Source organism: Ammospiza nelsoni, chromosome 16 (assembly GCF_027579445.1).
Source record: "Ammospiza nelsoni isolate bAmmNel1 chromosome 16, bAmmNel1.pri, whole genome shotgun sequence".
NCBI lineage: Eukaryota > Metazoa > Chordata > Aves > Passeriformes > Passerellidae > Ammospiza > Ammospiza nelsoni.
The window spans coordinates 12,805,438-12,827,268 of NC_080648.1; the positions used below are offsets into that span (position 1 = coordinate 12,805,438).

A 21,831-nucleotide genomic window follows, 5' to 3' on the forward strand; every position below is an offset into this window, starting at 1 on the left:
GACAGCAGTGGGGAGGGGAACAGGGTCCTGGTGGGGGTGAGATGTGCATTTCCCAAACTCACCTGCAGTGCTGGGTGGTCTGCAGGGAGGGGCTGGGACAGAAGGAAGATGCTCCACTGCCTGCCCAGAGAGGCTGCGGGTGCTGTTGACAAGATGAAATTCCAACTGATACCCTAATCTGGCGCCTGCCTGTTTGCACAGCAGGGTAAAAGTCCAGGGAGCCGTGGGCTGTGCCCTTGGGTCCCTGCCACCCGTGTGTGCACAGGGAGCCGGCGCGGGCGGGAAGAGGCAATAAATGCACCCACACACCCAGGCACCCCTTCCCCCTACACACACACACACACGCCCCTTGGCCAGGTGACGAAATGCATCTGCTCTGCTCCCCTCCCATGCCCTCCCTGCGCCCTGCATCTGCCGTTTGGGCAGGGATGGGTGAGCCCTGCAGGGCCCTCCCTGTGCCAGGAAAGGGGCTGGTGGACACCGTGTCCCCACCAGCTTTGGAACCTTTGGTTCAAACCTCCTGGACACGTGTCACCTTGGCGGTTTCAGCCCTGGCAGGTGACAAACACCTGGTTCTGGCACTTGCAGCAGCTGCCTCCTGAGTCACATGGAGCCTGGCCCTTATGGGAACAGCCAGCCCTCATAGCCAGGGGACCCTGGGGGCTGTCCCCTACAAGACCCCACAGCGTCTCCCTGCTCCTCCCTCTGCACTTTCCATCAGCTCCCACTGCCCAGCTTTACCCCTCCTTGGAGAAATCTTGAAACCATCATCAGAATGAGGCCCTGCAGAGCAGGTGGCCGAGCAGAGCGGTGCTGCAGCAGCCTCAGCATGGCACAGTCCCAGCAGTGACTGACCAGAGCACCGCTGCCTTCCCCGTGGCTGCAGCACAGAGCTGGGTACACTCCCCTCCTGTGCCAGCCACCTGCTCCCCCCTTCCCACCCAAATCTGTGGGGGCTGCCCAGGCTGGGGGGGCAAGGGTGTTTCCCCAGCCTCAGTTCTGCCCTCTCCTTGCCCTCACAAAGAGCAGGCAGTGCCAGTGGCTGTCAGGGCTGCCCTGGGGTGGAGGATGTGTGCTGTGCTTTGCCCATGGGAAGGGAAAGGTTTACTTGGTGTCCCAGGGGTGGCTCAGAGGTGGAGTGGGAGAAAATAAAACTTGCTGGGAAATGCTTGCAAGCCCTGTGTGTGCTGTCTAGTCCCAACCCCTTGGGGATCAGGGCGTGGGGAGAGTTGTGCACATCCTTGCGCTATCCTGGGGATTTTGGGATCCCTAGATTGCTGTGCTCCTTCTGGCTGTTTCTGCCTCTGCTGTGTGCTGCTCCATGAAGTGCATTTCGTGGCAGCTTCAGGGCAATGCCAGACTTGGTCCAGCCCTGCAATGCTGAGCTGAACCATCCCAGGTCCCTGGGGTGGGACATCTACTCCTGGTGACCCCAGGCTGTGAAGAGCTGCTGGTGCTACCAGAGCAGCACCAGACAAACCAGAAGAGCGAGTTCCAGGTACAGAACATCCCAGAAGAATTGGGATCAACATGGACATTTCAGGGCACCCTCAGCCCTGGGTGTCTCTAATGAAAAATACTGCCCTGGACACAAGAAGATGAGGCCAAGAAGTCTGCCCAGGGATGCTGAATGGTTTGGTGATCAATCCATGCTGGTGACATGGGGCTGGGACAGCTGTAGCAAGGTGGCACCAGGCTCTCTGGTTCAGATTGCACTGGCATGAAAGGCACACAAAGCGTCCCTGCCCTGCATGAAAGGCACACAAAGCATCCCTGCCCTGCATGAAAGGCAAACAAAGCATCCCTGCCCTGCATGAGGGCTGAGGTAGGAGCAGTGCTTGATGCAGCCCCTGGCCATCAGCCTGACCAGCTCCAGGCTCAGCATTCCCAGCCAGCATCTGGGAGAGGGAGAAGTGGTGGGCAAGTCCAAGGCAGGTAAAAGCAGCCTGAGTGAATTCCCAAAGATACTTCTATTTTTGAGGAAGCTGTGAGTGTGTGAAAAGAGATGTTTGATGGGTTATCTAGTTTTACTCTTTCCTCTTTTCTCTTGGAAATCCAGGTAAATATTAGCTCTAAAAGACCCATTGTGCAAATGCTGAGCCACTTGATCATGTTGGATTCCTGCAGAAATGTGTCTTTATCCTGAGAACACCTTTCCTTTCAGGTAAAATTTTCAGAAGTGCTTAGAGGGCTGCAGGAACACAACTGCCACTACATATCCTGGATATTTGCTTTTATATCAGGAAGGCTGTGTTCTCTCTGATCCAACCCTGTCATTGTCCTCCTCATCCCCACTCACATTAAACCTCAGTAAAGCATCTGGGCAGAAGTCTGGCTCAGGTTGGAGCCTGTAGGGCACTTGCAAGGAAAAGGGACACATGTGGTGTCAGAGCACTGGGCACAGTCCAGGGATCAAGTGATGGACAAGTGGATACTATCATGGGAAAGAGTCTGGAGCTGTCCTGGTCCCACATGTCAGCTGTCCTGGCCCTGGAGCATGTGGGGTTGTTCTTTCTCCCATTTCCACCATGGAAGTGGGAGGAGAAGGCACAGACCAGCTCTGCCACCCCACTGGGAATCTGACTGAGTGAGGATGGAAAGCCAGCATCTCCTTGGGCACTGGGATTCCAGTATCCACTGCTGACCAAAACTGGGACATCTGGACCTGGAGATGTGACCTGTGCTCCAGCACTGGGGCCATGATCTCACCCTGGGGGCTCAGATGCTCACCCTGGGCATTGCCCAGGGATTGCTCTTGCCCTCGGTGTGGTGGGATGTGGGACTGGTGGCTGGGGAGCATCCCCTCCCCTGGACTGAGGGCTGGGCTCAGGCAGCGTGGGGAGCAATCCCTTCTCATCTGCTCAAGCTCCAGCTGTGTCCTGCCACAGGAAAGTCCTCTCAGAACCAGACAGGAAGGTGCTGTGAGCTTGTGGCATCTCTGCCATCACTACATGGGGTGCTCGGTGGCAGAGTGACCCCAAAGTCGGGTCTTTGGGACACCTGATGCATTCGAGGTGTGAGTGAGGCAGCAGCCGTTCCCCCTCGCTGCCCGGGCAGGGTTCTGAGGTCCCGGAGCCCCCTTTCCCCGCCAGGAGAGCTTTTGACAGACAGACCTCCCTCGTCCCTCCCTGCTCCGCACGCAGCCATCCTCCACTCGAGGCAAACCTTTCCTCCAGCCTCGCTCCTCGCCTCCCGGCTCTCCGGAGCAGGTGCGAGCCCACCCCTCGGTGCCATCGCTCCCCGCTCTCCCTTCGCCCTCGCCGGCGCCGAAGAGAGCGAGACGCCGAGTGCCGGAGCGGGGAGCGCATAGCAACAGGGTGCGGGATGAAGCAGCTCCGGCAGCAGCAGCTGCGCAAGGTGAGAGCCGGCAGCGGGGGTGCCCCAGGGATGGGAGCAGGAGACCAGGGTACCCCCGGTAGGTGACGGGAGCGAGGGTACCCCAGGGCGGGGAAGGAAGCGGGGTAACCCCGGGCTGGGAGCGGGGGAGTCGTGCCCATGGCCCCGCATCCCTCCTCGGGAGCCTTGGTGGGCAGGGATCAGTGGGATGTTGGGGAACAACGGTGGTGCGCGGGGCCAGGGGAGATGGTGTCAGCGGGATGGGGCATTTCGTGCCCCCTGCCCCTCCTGAGCTGCCCCCTGCCCTGCCCTGCCCTGCCAGCAGCGCTGCCGGCGCTGGGTGACTCATGTTGTGTCTGCCGGGTGCCGTGGGTGGCACCGGGGCAGAGCTGGCTCCCGCAGCCTGGCACCCCGAGAAAGCCGCTCCTGGGACTGTCCCGGCTCGGGGTCCCTCCCACAGGATGGGCGCAGGGGTGGGCAGCACCTTTCCCATCTCATCCTCATCCTCATCCTCCTCCTCATCCTCCTCATCAGGATTTACAGGGGTGTGGGTGATGTGGGGCCAGCTGGACGCTGAACTCTGGGTTCAGAGCAGAGCTGGCAGAACTACAAACCCTTCTCACATCCTCCTGGGAACCCTTTTCCAACCCAGCTGTCAGGCTTTCCCATCTAGGCTCCCCTCCATTGCCACTTTGCTGTTGCCAGTCTGAGCTCCCATTTCCCCCCAAGCCCTTTCTCTGTGGACACGGTGGAGCAGGGGGGCACAGACAGTGTCAGCACAGCTCCATCGTGGGGATGTGCTGCTGCTGAACGGGCCAGCCCCTCCTGGAGCACCCCAGGGAGTGACCCAGGGCTGGGAGCCTCTTCAGCTACACCCTGTACCAAACCATGCCCTCTGAACACAGGGCAGGTTGACTGTGTTGAGATGAATGAAAACCCAGGAGAGTTTTATCCCTGCCAGGAAATTCCTTGGGTATTGGGAAATGACGTAAAAATCCCAGCAATGTCCTGGTGACAGCCAGCAGGCCCTGACAGCTATTTCTCCACTCTTGTTTGGAGGCATTGTTTGGCTCTTCTCTTTCTTCCTCTTTCCTACAAATTGCTTTTCCAGATGGCTTTGCGACTGCAAGATCCATTAAGAGTGGTCTTTGCCCCTTCCAAAGCCTTTCTGAGTCACTTGATGCTGGTGACCCTCTTTAGCATTTATTCAGGAATTCATTTAGTCCCATGATGATCAGCTGGGATGGAAAGCAGATGTCTCTGGAGTTATTTCCCCCATTCCCAGTGCTGCTCAGAGCCCTCTGTCCTTCATTACCCAAAAACACAATTGTTGAGCTGCAGATGGAGGACCTGGTGCTCACAGCCACCTTGGGAGCACTGTGTCCAATGCTGGCATTGGGCTTGCCTGGAGCTGGTGGTGGCTGATGAGGAGATGTGCCCATCCCCACTGCAGCACCACCCAGCGCCCTGACAGCCTCCTCTTCCTCTCATCGTGACCCACTGCCCATTGGTGAGCTGGAGTTTTAAGCTCTTCTTACCAGACATATTTTAGACATATGGAAATACCTCTTGATTAGAGAAGACCTTTCTCAGGCCCTAAGGATTTCAGGTTGGTTTTTGCATAATAATATTCCCAGAAGAGCTGAGTGGTTGTTTTTATTTATTTGGTTATTTTCTATGGGGTTTATTTGTTAGAAATGGACTAAATCCCACTCATGGGAGCCATGGTGCTGGTTGTCCCTTCCCATACCTGGCCAGGCTGCTGAGCAGCATCTTCCTGCCTGAGCCACTGCCCTCCTCTGCCTGTCACAAACTGCCTGGAAACTTCCCCAGGGTTTTCAGATTAAAAACCACAAGTATTTGTATCTGTGCACACTCCTTGCACTTTGGACATTGCTGTAATGAGTTTGCTTCAGCCTCAGCCATCTCCAACCTCCCTGTGCTGGCTCTGCCATCCCTTGTCCCTCTGATGGCATCAGCTGTGACCCCGGGCTGGGGTCACCCAGGGTCAGTTCAGCCCTTTGAGGGGCTCCTCCTCTCCATAGCAGCACTTTATTTACTTCACTCTGTAAGTGATATTACATTTGAATTCATTTTTATGCCTTTTAAAGATTTTTTTTCTCTGAGAGATTAGCAAGCAATTCAAACTAATCTGAAGTGACTCACACTTTAGAGACTCGATGTGCTCAGACCTGCAGGGGAGAAATCTGGTGCTGGGTGGCATTTCTCTTGCTCAAAGGCTGTGATCACGCACAAAACACTGACAAAATAACCCCACAATGCCAGCTTGAATGGAGATAAAATAGGATGAAAACATACCTTTGATCTGGCTGGAGTTTTTTCACTCAGATGCAGCTGAGTTTTGGTTTAAGTAAATTGGTTTAGAGAAAATAATTAGCACAGAGCCATTTCCTTACAGACCCGAGCTCTTATCTTGGCAGAGACTAAAGTGCTTTTTCTTCTCGGTGACCTTTGCTTTGCTGACTTCTTTGGGAGCATCTTTTGGTGCATAATGGGAAGTGGTGCTGTGTTCAAAGAGGCCCTGGTTGCCAAGGGAGCTGTTAGTGCCCGTCTGTTTATAACCACGAGGCGGGAGCCCGGCTTGAGGGATGGCAGCTGACATCAGTGGAAAGCACTGGAGCAATACTGGAGCACTGGTGCACTTCAGCTGCTGCTGAAAAGAGAATTTCTGTTATGACAGAGGCTGAAAGAGAGCATTAATCCTAAAAAACCAGCTCTAGAATCAAGCTGCTGGTGATTTCCAGCAGTCTGGAGAAGGGTGCTTCCCTCTGAGATCTGGGACAAGGATGAGCTGGAAGCCTTAAATATTGTGCTTCGTAATTCTTTTCAAGTCAGGCAAATAGGCCAGTTTTTCTGTGATTTCTATGGGAAGGCTGGGATTTGGAGGGAATTTTGAGCATTGCCTTTGTGTGTATTTTCCAGCAGCATCCCTGACCTGTATTCCTGTATTTCCTCAGCTTGCCCAATGGGGACAAGTGCCATTGTCCTTTGGGTTTATCTGACATTTGAGCGGTCTCTGCTTTCTGCTCTGGGGTCTTCAATTTGAGCTGTAAATCTCTAGATAAAGATATTAACAAGGGGGCAGTCATTATTGAGACACAAGTGACAAACTATATCCCATGGCCCTTGAAATGGTGACTGAGGTGGGCACCAGGACATTTACAGTTTGGACAAGGTCCCACTGGATTCTTTCATTGCCTGTTGTTGCTTCTGTGTTGATTTCTGTGCTACACCTCATGGACCCACATGTAATAAGATCTTGCAGCTCTACCTGACCCTCCTGCAGGTGTTTGGGATTCAGACAGAGATGCAGGAATTAGGGAACATGATTTAATGATCTCCCAGCATCCCTGCTTGCTGTTTTTTTGTGATTCAAATCTGGAAAACAAGAGCTCCCCAGGCAGTGTGATGGACAGGGAAGCAATATTTTGCAGGGGGAAGACCCAGCTGTGATGGCCCCTGCCTGACAGGGATGTTTGTGAGCACAGGTTTGAGCTGCTGAAATCTTTGGGGGGAAGTTCAGAGCAGCCTGTGCATCCCCTGCAAGCACAGAGAGCTGTGGGTCACACTCTGGGTGTGCTGGGCTCATTAGCAGGCACAGCCATGGCCTGGAGGTGCTGCTGAACCACAGAGCTGTGCTGAACAACTGCAGGAGGCTGCCAGGTACTGATGGTTTATAGCAATAGTATCACATTTGGGTCATATTTTGACTTTTCAGCCTGTGTTTTTGCAACGTTTTCTTCTGGCCTTTGCCTCGTGATGGCGGCATCCAGCAGGGATGGGCTTTTCACAGAGGATTTTGGTGTAACAGCTTTGCTGGAGCTGTACATTTCAGGTTGGCTCTGGGAAGAGTTTCCCCCTGTCCTGTCCCTCGAGGTGTTTGTGCTCCAGGTGGGGATGGGAGGAGTTTGTCTCTGTGTTTGGTGCCTCTGGGCTGCCAGCAGCATGTCTGCAGTGCCAGCAGCTGGGGGTTTGGGGTGCACCCTGCACAGGGGACAGCTGGCAGCCCTCTCCTTCAGCATCCTGGCTCGGTGTCTCCATGGGAACCAGCAGCAGGAGCATCCTCCAGTCCAGTCCAGCTGGAGGTGAGGAGGAGGAAGGGAGGTGGCTGCCACCATCTCTGAGGCCCTGAAAGGGCAGCACTGAGCTCTGGTCACCAGCCAGCTCTGCTCTCCTGGGCACTGGGCTCTGCTGCGGGCTCTGAGCACTGGTGCACACTGGTACAGGAGAGCCACAGCTCCTTCTGGCTGATCCTCCACACCCAGACCCCTCTCCTCAACCACATCCCAAGGGTTTGTTATCTGTAATAATGAACAAGGACAGGGAGATGGCTGCTTTATTTCTTCAGAGAGCCCAAGAAGAGAAGGTTCCTGTGGTGGCGTTTGCAGGGGTCCCACGACCAGGGAAGAGAGGAGAATGTTGACTCCGTGATTCAGAAGGCTTGATTTATTATTTTATGATATATATTATAGTAAAACTATACTAAAAGAATCAAAGAAAGGATTTCATCAGAAGACTAGCTAAGAATAGAAAAGAAATGATAACAAAATCTTGTGACTGACCAGACAGTCTGAGCCAGCTGACTGTGATTGGCCATTAATTAAAAACAAGCACATGAGACCAATCACAGATGCACCTGTTGCATTCCACACTAGCAGATAACCATTGTTTACATTTTGTTTCTGAAGCCTCTCGGCTTCTCAGGAGAAAACATCCTAAGGAAAGGATTTTTCATAAAACATGTCTGTGACAGGTTCTCAAAGGGGCTCCTCTGGCCCTGGTCATGGTACCCTGTCAGCAAGGACACCAGAATCCTCCCGTGCCTCAATACAAACATGATAAACTCCCACACCAGAGCACAGCAATGCATGGTGGCACAGGGACAGGGTCCTCATTCCACCCCTTTGTGCTGCCTGGTTTTGCTGTGGGTGTTTCTGTGATGGGATCTCATCTGGCAGCTGCTGGCTCAGGCTTTCAGCTCTGGGGTCAGTGGGGATGATTTCCCTGCTCTCCTGAGGTCAGGAAACTGGGAGGATTCAGACTGAGCACCTCCCTGCAAACCTGATGTACACCCATAAAAACACAGAGCTGCCCTCCTGGTGCATCACCCCAACCCAAATGGATTGCAGGGCTGAGGCACTGGGGAGGAAGGGAATGGGTTAATGCCCTGCCTGTGCTGCATTGATCCAGAGCACATTAGGAATTCTGGAAGGAGGTCTCTCATCTCTCAGCAGGAACAACTGGGAGTATCACTAAATTCCCACAGTGCAGGCTTTTGGCAGCTGGAAAAGTGTGGAAAATGAACAGAGCAATGAGTGTCAGCCAGGGGAGTGCCTGGCATGGCACACACATGGGGCTGGTGTCACCCTCCCTGGCACACCACAGAGCTTCTCCCACTGCCCTCATGCCTGTATCCTGCAGGAGATGCAGAAAGTTTATTGTGGCCCCTGAAAGGATGTGTTTGGAACCTGGGCTTGTGAGTGGGGTCCTGGTGAACCTTCCCAGAATGGACAATCCCAGATTTCCCAGGGGAGCTCTGGCCATGTGGGATCACATTTATCCTTTTTGTTACTCACTGGCAGAGCAGGGCAGTGGCTGAGGAGGGGAACAGAGAGCTGCTGGGACAGGGTGTTCCCAAGGCACAGGTGTCAGTGCTGTCACTTGGGGTCACAAATTCACTCACGAGTTCTGGGCACTTCTTCCCTCTCTCCCATTCTTCATTCTCTGTGTTTATTCCTTGCTCACCCCCTGTCTGCCCTCTCCCACCCCCTGGTCCCTCAGCCAGTGCCACCAGACCTCCTGGTGAGCCCCAGCAGCCAGGATGGGGACCTGGGCTCGGAGTGCCCCGAGGACAGAGGCACCTGGACGGGGCGCTTGGATTTCCTGCTCTCCTGCATCGGGTACTGCGTGGGCCTCGGCAACGTCTGGAGGTTCCCCTACAGGGCTTACACCAACGGAGGAGGTACTTGGGCATCCTCTGCAGCGCTCAGTCTCCCACCCACTGACCTGGGATGGTAGAATATCCCTGAAGAAGCATCCCTTCCCCTTCCGGGGGCTGGAAAGTAACACTGGTTGCGGGGTGAAGCTTCCTCCTGCCCTCCCCATGGTTGTTTAGGGCTTTAAGCACCTGTATCCATGTGTGGAAGGGATCTGTGAGCCCATCTCTGTATTCCTGGCCTAGGGCAAACCCCTGTGTCCATGCTGAACCAAACACCAGCTCTCCTGGTGTCCAGCAGCTTCTTGGTCTGGTGTCCTCCAGGATTCAGCAGGGTCAGCAAACCCTTCCCAGCTATCAAAGGAGGGAATGAACCTTTTGCAGTACAAGAGCCCTGGGTGATGGTGGAAAATGCTGGTTCAACAGCTCCCAGAGCAGTAACAACTGGAGAATTTCATGGTGTTTGTGAAAGATTCAAAGAGAAAAGAGTTGGGAGCAGTGGGGAAGCACAGCACCAGGTGAATCACAGCCCCTTTCTCCTTCACTAACAGTGAGCTTTCGTTCTTCCCTGTCTTCCTGATTTTGATGTAGATCCCTCAGAGCCACATATATTGAATGAGCTTTACTCCCCGTCACAGTTAGGCTTGAGGTGTTTGTTCTATATTTCTTTCAAGATTTTTTTTTCTTTTTTTTTTGCTTCTTGCAGGAGCTTTCTTGGTTCCTTACTTCATCATGCTGGCTATCTGTGGGATCCCCATCTTCTTCATGGAGCTGTCACTTGGCCAGTTCTCCAGCCTAGGGCCACTTACAGTGTGGAAGATCAGCCCTCTCTTTAAAGGTGCGTGAGTGAAGTCCAGAGCCTCTAAGGGGCCTCTGCAAGAGCTCTTTGGTGAGGACATGCACCAGCAGCAGCATCCCAGGGTCCTCAAAGCTCTTGTTAGAATCAAAAGAACCTGGGGGAAGGCTGGAATTCTGAGTTAGCTGTTTTAGTAACTGCATGAGATGGGTCAGTGTTTGAGGGCTCTGGATGGCATGGCCAGCTCTAGAAATGGTATGGAGGTTATTAAACCAGCTCCGGTACAAAATAGAGCATGAAAACAAAGCAATATACCTGTTAAAAACAAAGGTAAGAATAAAGCATTTGAGGAAAAGGTTCAGATCAAATACTTTTATTCTCAACATTAGGCTGGTGTAAAGGTGTTTGTATGAGGCAATAGATCATCAATGCAGAGAAGGCATGTCCACATGTTATATTATAATGGCCATAAGTGGCTCCCCCAGCAGGTGAACCTTGGACTGGTTGATCATTTGGCTGCTGAGGTGCAGTGTCTGACCCTGCTTTTGGATGCGCTTTGCTCTGCTCCAGCTCACTCCTTCTTTACCCTCTCCTTCCCCCAGGCGTTGGCATGGGCACGATCCTCATCGTCTCCCTGGTGGCCATTTACTACAATATGATCATTGCTTACGTTCTCTTCTACCTCTTTGCATCCCTCACAAGCGACTTGCCCTGGCAGCACTGTGGCAACTGGTGGAACACTGAGCTGTGCCTGGACCACCATGTCATCAGGGCGGGTAACAGCTCCCTCCCCATCAACATCAGCAACACCGTCAGCCCCAGCGAGGAGTACTGGAGGTAACGGGGCAGCCTGGGGACGTGGCTGCTGTCCAGCCAGGGAGAGGATGGGGAGGAGATGAGGGGTGAGGATTTGCACAGCTCACAGCACAGATGCTGCAGGTCTCACTCACGGGGGTGGTGTGGGTGCAGCAATGGGCCCGTGTGCTCAGCTCTGGGTGACAGCTCAGTTTAGCCACTGGGGTGTGGGAGGTGTCCATGTTCTAGTGCTGCTTTGTTGGCCGGGAGATATGCTAGACTAAAATGCATCCCACGTCTGGAATGGCTGGCAATTTGCTCTGGAGATGCCAGGCATCCCTTCTGGGCTCTCTAATTCGTGCTGGAGAAATCACTCCAAGTGTTCCTGTTTGCTTGGCAAGGAGCTGCCTGTGATAGCTGACAAGGTCATTTCTCAGCAGAGGCATTTCTGGGGTCAGAGGGGCTCTGGAAGGAGGCAGCCCATGCTCACTGGCAGCTCTCCTCCCTCCCTAGCCGCTATGTCCTGCACATCCAGGGCAGCTCGGGGATTGGGGATCCTGGGAGGATCCGCTGGAACCTGTGTCTGTGCCTGCTCCTGTCCTGGACTATTGTTTATCTGTGCATCCTCAAGGGAGTCAAATCCTCTGGCAAGGTAAGGGCTGGCTGCTCTCCTCTGGGGGGACCTGCAGTGATGCTCACCAGGGTGTGCAGCTCTGCACCTCTGGGCAAGTGGGACCCACAAACAGCACCTGCTGGGTATAAGGTATTTTGGGGATGCCTTGCACACCCAGACACCTGCAGGGCTGGCACACCGGCCCTGCTGCAGCCCAAGGACCCCAGGGTGATGTGACCCACCCTAGGGACAGGGCATGGTGGGCTGTGCTCTCAGTCCCAGCTCTCCCTGCTGGCTCTGCTCTCCCACAGGTCGTGTACTTCACTGCCACCTTCCCATACCTCATCCTGCTGATGCTGCTCATTCGTGGTGTGACCCTGGAGGGGGCCTGGAAGGGGATCCAGTTTTACCTCACTCCCCAGTTTGATCACTTGCTATCTTCCAAGGTGAGTAGGATATTGTGCAATTTGCTCAACACATAAAAATAAACCTTCTCCTGCCACCTCCTGAATGCCACAGAGGCAGTTCCCTTACTCAGGTGTCTTTTCTAGCCACACCCTTACCTAAAGCTCTCTTGGTTGTTTCTAGACCAAAACTCTTTGTCCCACACCTTGTCTGGGCCACTATTCCCATGTGTCCCCATCCCATGCACGTGTTTATGGCTCTGCATGGATGGGATGGTACCAAAATTCCCCTGAGTACCAGGACCATGGGCAGGATCATGCCAGCCCCTGTGATGGGCTGATGGGTGCCCGTGGTGGATTTGGCTGTTTGTGGTTCTCAAGAAATCCCAGAATGGGAGTGGGGGTCAGCAGTGGTGGCCATCAAGAGACCACCCAAGGACATTTAATGCCACACTGGGCTGGCCCTAAAACATTCTTATATTAGCCCTTCCATTAGCCAGCTGATCCACTATGAGTGGTGAGTGTTAAAGAAAGACAAATATCCCATGGGCTGTGCATGCTTGGGGTTCTGGGGAAGATGTGCCTGGGGCTCTGACATTTCTAATGTCATCTTCCTCATGTGGAGGTTCCCAACCCCTGCTCTCCTCAGCACTGCTTCCTTCCCCCAGGTGTGGATCGAGGCAGCCCTGCAGATCTTCTACTCCCTTGGGGTGGGCTTTGGGGGCCTCCTCACCTTCGCCTCGTACAACACCTTCCATCAGAATATCTACAGGTGGGAGTCTGATGCTGTCTTGTAAAAGTTATGGGTTGTGGGGAGCCGTGAAAACCTGAGCTGGTGGGTTCAGAGCCAGCAGAAGCCCATGGTGCAGCACAGTCACCTTGCTCTGCTGCTTGCACTGAGGGGATACCTGGCAGTTTGTGCAGGCTTGAGAAGAACAGAGAAATCCATGGGAAAAAATTCTCCTAAGCACCAAGGCAGAGTACCCAGCTCAGACATTTTGGGCTGTAGGTGCTGAAAGCTGGGGATATTTGAGGCTGGAGTTGTGCATGTGTGCCCTGTGCCCAGCATCCAGCATAGTTCACTGAAAGAGACGGGTGTGACATTTGGTCTGACCCCATCCACAGGGAACAGAAAGATTTAGAGGAGCCCCACAGTATTATCTATTAAATATATGCTTCTTTTGACCCTGGAAAGCACTTGCCATGATAGGCCCTGAAGGACAGTCACTGGGAATGAATGACCACGTTCAGAGCATCTTCTTCCTTCTCTTAGGGACACCTTCATAGTGACCCTGGGCAATGCCATCACCAGCATCCTGGCAGGGTTTGCCATCTTCTCTGTTTTGGGATACATGTCCCAGGAGCTTGGGGTCCCTGTTAACCAGGTGGCAAAAGCAGGTGAGGCCAAACGAAGATGTTTTCCCCTTCCCCCTCTCTCTGGGTGTGCTCAGGAGCATCCCTTCCAGGTTGGAAGGCACCTGAGGGTGTCAGCATGAGGGATGAAGGGGGATGCTCAGCTGGCCAGGGGGAGGGAAGGGGGCAGATAAGTTCCTGTGGTGTAAATATTGAGTAACAAGTGTTGTCTAATGAAGGTCTGAGCAAGGCTTCTCCAGTCTCTGCCACAGGGCCCCTCCTGCCCATCTTGCCAGAGTCCTGGCAAGTCTGTGCCATGGTGCTGCTCTGCTGAGCTCTCCTCCATCCCCACAGCTCTGCCACCACCTTTTCACCCTGCTGTCCTTTGCCTCCCCCAGGTCCTGGTCTGGCTTTTGTGGTGTACCCCCAGGCCATGACAATGCTCCCCCTTTCTCCATTCTGGTCATTCCTGTTCTTCTTCATGCTGTTAACCTTGGGCCTGGACAGCCAGGTGAGGACAGAGCCCAGGGAGCCAGGCGTGCCCTCCAGGCAGCCTGGGGGCTCAGGGCACCCTCTCCTCCTGCAGTTTGCATTCATGGAGACCATTGTCACAGCAGTGACCGATGAGTTCCCCTACTACCTGCGGCCAAAGAAAGCTTCCTTCTCTGCCCTCATCTGCCTCGCCCTCTTCCTCATGGGGCTCATCCTCACAACAGAGGTATGGCTCTGGGGGGATCCATTGTGGGGCCAGCTAGGGACTCATTTTAGGGATAAATTAGGTCAAGAGCCAAGTTTTCACATGTATATTCATATCAGGTAAGCAGGAGAAAGAGAGAGACGAGCCTGGGCTTGCAGAAGGTGTGAGGGCCAAGGGGAGTGACACAGTGTCACTCCCATCCCTACACCAACCCCATCAGGAGAATGATGTCTCTTGAGGCTGCTCACTGCTGTCCTCCCCAGGGTGCCCAGCAGTCAGAGGATGTGGGTGGAGGTTTGTTGGGATGATGGTCCAGGAGATGCTGGCCTCTGTGCTTTGTCTCCACAGGGTGGGATGTACTGGCTGGTGCTGCTGGATGACTACAGTGCTGGCTTTGGTCTCATGGTGGTGGTGATCACCACCTGCCTTGTGGTGACACGTGTCTATGGTAAGCCTGCCTGTCCCCACAGGGGCACAGGGAAGGAGGTGCTGTCTGTGTGAAGAGAGGGATTTAGAGAGAGCAGTAGGGAAACCAACAGCCTCACAGTGGAGCACGAGACTCTACTCCCACCACCTGTTTGTTCTTGGCTGTCACTTGATTCACCTCTCCAAAGGTACAAATGGTGCTGAGCCTGGTCCTTCAGGCAGCACCAGGTGGGCCCCGCTCCTGCATCTCCCAGATGGGTGGGGGCAGACTGCCTTAGAGGGTACAAACCACTGCTTGTGATCAGTGCAGGGCAGCCTGGTACAGGCACAAGGCTCTGGGTAGGGATCAAAGCTTCTGAGTCCCTCTCCCTCCTGCAGGCATGAAGAGGTTCTGCCGAGACATCCACATGATGCTGGGATTCAAACCAGGCCCCTACTTCAGAGCTTGCTGGATGGTCCTGTCCCCAGCAACGATGATGGTAAACTCCTCAGCTTGAGCTGCGGGATGGTGCTGGAACACCACAGTGCTGCCAGTGCCCCTGGGGGACCTCCCAGTGTGATCAGTTACTCTGCTGGCATCTCCTGCCCCAGAGACCATCCTTCTTCTGGGAGGTGTCCATCATCTCCATCTCTTTGAGCGTGAGACCTCTGGGATGATCTCACTTTCTTCCCATCCCACAGGCTCTGCTGGTGTATAACATTGTCAAGTACCAGCCTTCTGAGTATGGCAACTACCAATTCCCCACCTGGGCAGAGGCCCTGGGCATCCTCATGGGTGTGCTGTCCTGCCTGATGATCCCCATGGGCATGGTGGTGGCTGTGCTCCAGGAAGAAGGGACGCTGTGGGAGGTAGGAGGTTCTGGGGCCTGACACTGCTGGGGAGCACCCAGAAATGTGCAGCAGGGAGCACCAGCCCCTGCCAAGTCAGTATCCCTGGAAGTTTCTGTATCCTCTCTCCTTGGGGGTGTGTGTCTCCATTTCCCCTCGCTGCCCATGGGATGTGAGACATGGCACATCCCAAAGCATTTCCAGCAGTGCTGCTTCCCTTGATGCCAGGCAGGTACTGAGTAAAACAGCTGCCCAAGGGGCAGCCCAGTGTGCAGTCCCACTCCAAAACAAGCCTGCTGTGCCCTGTGAGGGAGCACATTGTCCCCAGCGTGGGGTGGCCATGGGCACCTGGGACTTTGCACCCACTCGGCGCAAGCAATGACACAGCAAGGCAGGCAGCTGCCAGACCGTGCAGGCAGCCCAGATGGGATCCCTGCCCTGAAAGGCTTCTCCCAGGAGCAGGTTACAGAGCTGCTGGCTGCTCACAGCTTTCCCAGCCCTTCACTGCTCTCGCCAGGCTGTTAAAAGCAGAGGAGCAGAGCTTGGTGCCCTCCCCAGGTAGCAATCCCCAGGTGCCCTCCCCAGGTAGCAATGCCCTGCTGGAGCACTTGCTGGCTGTAACCTGGCTCGACACAGCCACGAGCACTGTGACACGGCCAGGAGCCACCTTGGCCAAGGCTAACCCCTTGTCTGAGTGGCTCTAGCCCCACAACACAGGGCTGTAGCCCTACAATAGCCCCTCACTCCTGCAAGCCCTCACCACCAGCACACACAGCTCATGACACCTCCCCATCCCACAGCAAGACACTTAGAATCAATCACCTTCCCAAAAGGTTTCAGAATGAGCTTTTGACCCCATCCCCTCCTCACTGGGAGTTCTCTCAGTCCCTGGGGGCCAGCAGGGAGGGGTGGGTGAGCTGGGCTGGGGAGCAGAGGTGCAGGGTGCCTGTGCTGCTCTGCCTTCCCCCACAGCGGGTGCAGCAAGCCAGCCGGCCGGCCATGGGCTGGGGCCCAGCCCTGGAGGAGAACCGCAGTGGCGCCTACGTGGGCAGCCTGGCTGGCAGCCAGTCCCCCAAGCCCCTGATGGTCCACATGAGGAAATATGGGGGCATCACCAGCTACGAGAACACGGCCATCGAGGTGGACCGGGAGATGGAGGAGGAGGAAGAGGAGGAGTCCATGATTTGAGGGCGCCCGGCATCCCGCAGGCTGGGTGGGAGCTCGCCTCCCATTTTGCACAGGTTGCACTGCAGCACTTCAGGACAGCTTGGGGGGGTCTTTCAAGGAGTAGTCAGGAGCTGCTGACCCTGCCAGGTTCCCCATCACCACCCTGGCCCTGCCAGGACAGAGCTGCTGCCTGTCCTGGTGCCCCGCTGTGTTTCTGTTCAGTGTGACAAACTGTGTGATGAGTCTGTGTTTGTGTGACAGTGTCTGGTTGAAGTGTCACAGCTGTCCCACTCCCACCCGCAGCCCCAGCCCTGCTGTCCCCTCTCAGGGCTGTCCAGGGTGGAGGGATGTCCAGATGCAGGAGGCAGAGAGGAGGAGAAGGAGCTCCTGTGTGTTGATCTGTTCTCTGTCTGTATTTGACTCCAACAACCCATAAACACATGTGAGAGAATCTGTAACAGCCTCCATTCCCAGAGGACAGCTTGTGCCAGAGTCCCACAAAGGTATTCCAGCAAAACCAGCACAAACCAGTGTCCTCCTAAAGCAATTTGACCTAATAAATGAACAGTTATAAACAAGTAGAAGAATAAAAGAAAAGACTTTATAAACAAACCAGGCTGTAGATCTCCTGAGGACCTTGGTGGGTCAGGGTGGCTCTTCCCTGTGGTGAGGGATTGGGGTGATTTGAAGGGAGAGCAGAGATGGTGTAACCTGTCCCTCATGTGTGCAGGGGGTCAGGGACAGGTTTCAGCTGGACCCAGTGTCCAAGCAGGACCTGTTCTGTTGCCAAGGGGGACCCAAGGTGTGGCCCCAGCCCTGAGGGCTGCTTTTCCCAGGGAAAGGAGAAGGGCTGGGTTTCAGTGTCTGTGTGTGATTTTTGGGGTAGATCAGCCCATGTCACACTTCCTGCTGACACTGATGGCCTGAGGCTCTTGGTGACCTCCTGGTCATCAGGCTGTTTGGACCTGATGCTGCCAGTCCCCATCATCCCAGTGTCACGTGTGCCATGTGCCATCAGCTCACCTGTAGCTGTGTGACACAGCCCCTGCCTGGGTTATCTGGGGAGGTGTTCAGCATGGAAGAAAGGCACACCTAGAGGAGCTTCCAGGGCTTCTTATGCACATATAGAGGGGCACAGCTCCTCCTCGTCTTTTTTCTGCAAATTTTTATCCTGGTAAAAGACAAAACCATAGGACGAAGAGAAAAATTACAGTCTGTCAGGACTGTGGATGTGCTCCTGATGCACTGGGTCCAGCACTGGCCTGAGCCTCCAGAGTGAATTCTATCAGGAGGCTGCAGTCTTCTTTCCATACAGTGTAGGAGATTTAATTATTGCGTTTGCCCCTCCAAGAGTGTAGGATCAGCTCCTACAGCTCCTCCTTCCTGCTCAGCTCCTCTTGTCCAGGGATGCTGAGCTCATTTCTGGATGGCTGTGCCTTTTCTTTCTCCTGCAGGACCCCTGGTGCCTTTCCCCATCCTCCACCCCATTATCTCCCATGGCTGCAGCCCTTGGGGGTCCCCCAGCTCCAGCTGCCCCAGCTCTGTGGGGCTCTGGCAGCACAGCCATGGAGCACCTTGGGCTGCTGGCCCTGGGTTAATGATTAGAGCCCAGCCATAAAAGCGTGGCTGATGGAAAGGCCAGGCCATGGCGGCTGGGGAGCAGGGAGGGCCTGCCATAAACATTTATGGCCCCAATGAATGCCTTGCTCTAACCTTGACACTATTTGCTGAGCAGGAGGCCTCTGCAGGTCACGGTGCTGCCCAGCCACGGCTGTGGGTGCTGCAGGGAGCCCGGGCTGGGCTGGCCCTGCAGGGGCACACACAGGGCTCTCTGTGGGTGATGGACTCCAGGGTTTCATGATGGTGCTGCCAGCCGCAAAGCACCAGGAGAACCAGGAGAAACTGATGACTTCCCACAGCATGAAGCCACTCTGGGCTGACCAAGATGGTCCAGGCTCTGCTGTTTCTACCTGCAAAGTATCCTTCCATATTCCCCAAATCCCCACTGCAATCTAGGATCCTCAGGGCTCTGCTTTGGTAGCTGCCATCACCCAGCACTGCGCTGCAGAGCAATGGGAGGGATGGAGCTGAGGCTGTGCCAGCATGTAGATGGGAGGCAAAGCTGGCACTGAGGGAGGACACCAGGGCAAAAGGCAGTGGGGCAGTGGCACATCCAGAGGACACGTGTCCTGTGCCATGCGTGGCTGCCCAGGGCTGGGGGGGATGCAGCAGAGGGAACATTCCAGTGCTGACACCTGCTGGGGCAAATGGCAGGGACAGGGGGCAAAGGGGCACCCCAGGGCCTGGCGTGGAGCAGGAACATGGGAATGTGGCAGCCTGACTCCAGTCCCCCTGAGGTACCAGCCCACCTACGTGAGCAAAGCCCAGCAACTGCCCCTGGGAGCCCCCCAAACCCTCCCTGGACTTAGCTGGGGGTCCTGTGCCCCTCACCCTAGAGGGAGCTGAGGTAGCATCAGCTCCCTCTAAACTCCCCCAAACTGCCCAGTGGGCACCCCCACACCCCATTTGGCTTGAGCACCTGCTGGGGGCTCCCAGACCTCTGCAGCACTGGGGTGGGTCAAAGACAAAGCTCTGTCCCTGGGAAAAGGGCTGGATGGCAATGAGCTGGGTCTGGGCAGGACCCTGAGCTCCCTGAAACCCCAGAGATGCTGCAGACCAGGGTGGGCAGTGTCCAGAGCACCCTGCAGGCAGCAGGACAGCTGCAGCCCCTGCCCAAGGCCTGCTCTCAGCCCTGATGCTTTCGAGGACAGGAGTGTGGTGACGGAGGGACAGGGGGGTGGCAGACGGTCTGAGTCACTGCAGTGACGGAGAATCATCCGTTTCCATGCTCAGAAGTTGGTAGCTATTTATTGCACTTGAACACCAAGAATAAAACTGACACTCGCCCTCCCTCCCACGCCCACCCCCACCCCGCTCCCCATCCCTCCCCAAACAGAGCATCCGATTTGAGCAGTGATCATTCTGTTCACAGCCGCAGGTTCAGAAAAGACAAAGGAAAAGGAAACAAAATCAATCCTCCCCCACACCCCCCCACCCTGCCCCGAGTTCCCACTGAATCCAACACGGTCACACTGCTCAACAGTTCGAGTGCACTTACAAAAAGAGAAGAGAAAGGCTTCAGCTGCAACCGTACGGACAAACAGACACGAGGGGACAGGCAGCTACCCCTCCCCGGGGCTTGATTTTTGTTACGTGACAAAGCTCGGTATACTCTGAATTATAATATATTTTCTGCAATCATCTTAAATAAATATTTCCATAGAGATTTCCTGTAAGTATATATATATTTTATATATATATATAATATATAAGAGAGATAGATCTCATTTTCTTTCCTTAAACCACTGTTAACATATTTTCCCTGCTTGTCCAAAAAATGTTACAAAAGCCCTAAAATTGTGCAACAATTAGAAAAAAGGGACAACAATCCAAAGAAGGAAGGAGCCACTCGATACAGTCCCCTCCACTGCTCCCTCTCTCCCACTCCCTGTTGATGACCTGCAGGAGGGAAGGAGATTCAGATCAACTTGGTGGCAGAGTGGCCACCAGCCCCTGCTCTGGTGTCCCCACAGCCTGCTCACACCTGGGTTTCCCTGTCTGACACGGATGGGACCTGCACCTTGGGACACGGGCAAGGGTGAGGTCTCCTGGCTGGAGGATCTGTGCAGCATCAAGAGCGTGGGGTACACCACAACCCATCCTGTGGTGGGGAAGAAGGGTCAGTCTGTCTCCTGGGGTGATCAGAGGATGTGATCTCCTGCTGGCAGACACTCTTGGTCCATGGGGCTGTGTGGCTGCCCCTCACACACAGCACTGCAATCCCACCACAGGCTGCAGAGCTCACCGGGAGCTCCAGGTGGGAGGAGATGACTGCTGCCTGCTCCTGCTTCTGGAGATCCATGGGGCATCCATGGGAGGAGAGGCAGGTTGGGGGTCAGACAAGGATTTGGTGCCTGGCAGAAGGGGCATTTCATGCAGGTTTGAGGGGAAAGACAACTCTCCCAGCAGTGCCTGGCTGGGGTGAGGAGGAGGGTGCCTGCTCCTCCAGCAAAGAGCAGAGGCCTCTTTTTCTTCCAAAGGGGCTGCATCAGCAAGATGTGAGAAATGATGATGTTGTCAGTGGATCCTGGCAGGCCAGAAGGGAAAACAGGCAGCTCCCAAACCCACCTGTGGAGCTGGGAGCTCGACACCACTACAGCAAGTGCCTCCAGTTAGACATCCCCTGTGGTCTGGGAGAGGAGGAAGAGAGGATGAGTTTGGAGGACCTGGTTTGACCCAGGCACCAGGAGACCAGAGGAGAGGAGTTCTGTCTGTGCCAGGAAATGAAATGTGCCATAGCCTGATCTCCAGCCTTGAGACCAATGGGACGGGAGGTCCATGGTGGTAAACTCCATCCCAACAAGGTGTCCCTGTCCATGCTGCTTATTAGGAACATCCCTGGACGTTGTCATTCCCAGAACCATGGTGGGGTTGTTGGGGCAATGCCCATTTGCATGTGTCAGGGACAGTGTCAACAGCTTAAAAGTAGAGATATGACAGCAGCATCCCTGGCTCTTCCAGCCAAAGAAGGATGGCGGAAACTTATTTATATAGCTTTCCTGCAAGTTTAGGAGAAATCAGCAAATGGGAAGGAAGACAGAAACAGATGCTTTCCATGGATACTGAAAGAAAAGGTGGAGGTCCATGAGTGCTTGCTGAGATGCTCTGGAGATACAGGAACCCACTCTGGAGAAGCAGGGCAAGGTGGGGCAGAGACACCAGGCAGGACAGACCCCTAAAGTGCAGGTGCTTAATGCTGCCAGCAAGGGCATGTTGGGAAGTTGGGTCTTCCTTGGTCAGGCTGCAGCTTGCCTGGAAGACTAGAATGAGTTTAAACTTCAGACTCTGCTTCCCTTGCAAAGGAGTGTTGCAAGGACATCCAGCTGCTTCCTGAGGAGATAATCTTAGGGAAATATCAAGGAGGAGAAACTTCCTCCAAAAAGACACCTCAAAGCCTTCCTGGGAGCCAAGACGCTTCTCCCTAGAAGTGACTGTGGGTTCTCAGTCAAAGAAGCTTGTATCTACCCCAGCATCTCATCTGTTATTCCCAGGGAATCCCACCAGACCCCCAGTCCTTTCTCAGTAGCAGCTGCTGGAGCAGCTTGACCCTCACAGCCCACCCAATGTCCACAGCTATCAGCAGCTTCAAAACCAGACTGTGATGGCATCTGCCCTTCAGCCCCCATGCAGAGCCCTGATATGATGTCCTCCATCATCATCCACCTTATACCAATTCCCAAAAATCCTCTTGACACCTGGAGAGCTTGGACATCAGAAGGTGGATGACACTGACCCACGGCTGGCTTCAGAGCCAGCTCTGGAGAGGGAGAGAGAGAACTGTGAAAGAGCTGAGTCCTTCCTTTAAAAATTAAAAAAAACTTCAGCACTACATGACTACAG

At 54.6% G+C, this 21,831-nt stretch overlaps 1 protein-coding gene across 1 annotated transcript; it reads left to right on the forward strand.

Annotated features, from left to right (window-relative positions):
* The first annotated feature begins 3,324 nt into the window (after nucleotides 1–3,324).
* On the forward strand, nucleotides 3,325–16,977 carry SLC6A7 (solute carrier family 6 member 7). The gene is made up of 14 exons (XM_059483465.1): nucleotides 3,325–3,357; nucleotides 9,139–9,319; nucleotides 9,999–10,130; nucleotides 10,691–10,925; nucleotides 11,397–11,535; nucleotides 11,808–11,942; nucleotides 12,569–12,672; nucleotides 13,174–13,298; nucleotides 13,652–13,764; nucleotides 13,840–13,971; nucleotides 14,299–14,398; nucleotides 14,755–14,855; nucleotides 15,058–15,225; nucleotides 16,177–16,977. The coding sequence occupies exons 1-14, from the start codon at nucleotides 3,325–3,327 to the stop codon at nucleotides 16,390–16,392; spliced, it is 1,914 nt and encodes a 637-aa protein (XP_059339448.1). The 3' UTR covers nucleotides 16,393–16,977.
* The last annotated feature ends 4,854 nt before the right edge of the window (nucleotides 16,978–21,831 follow it).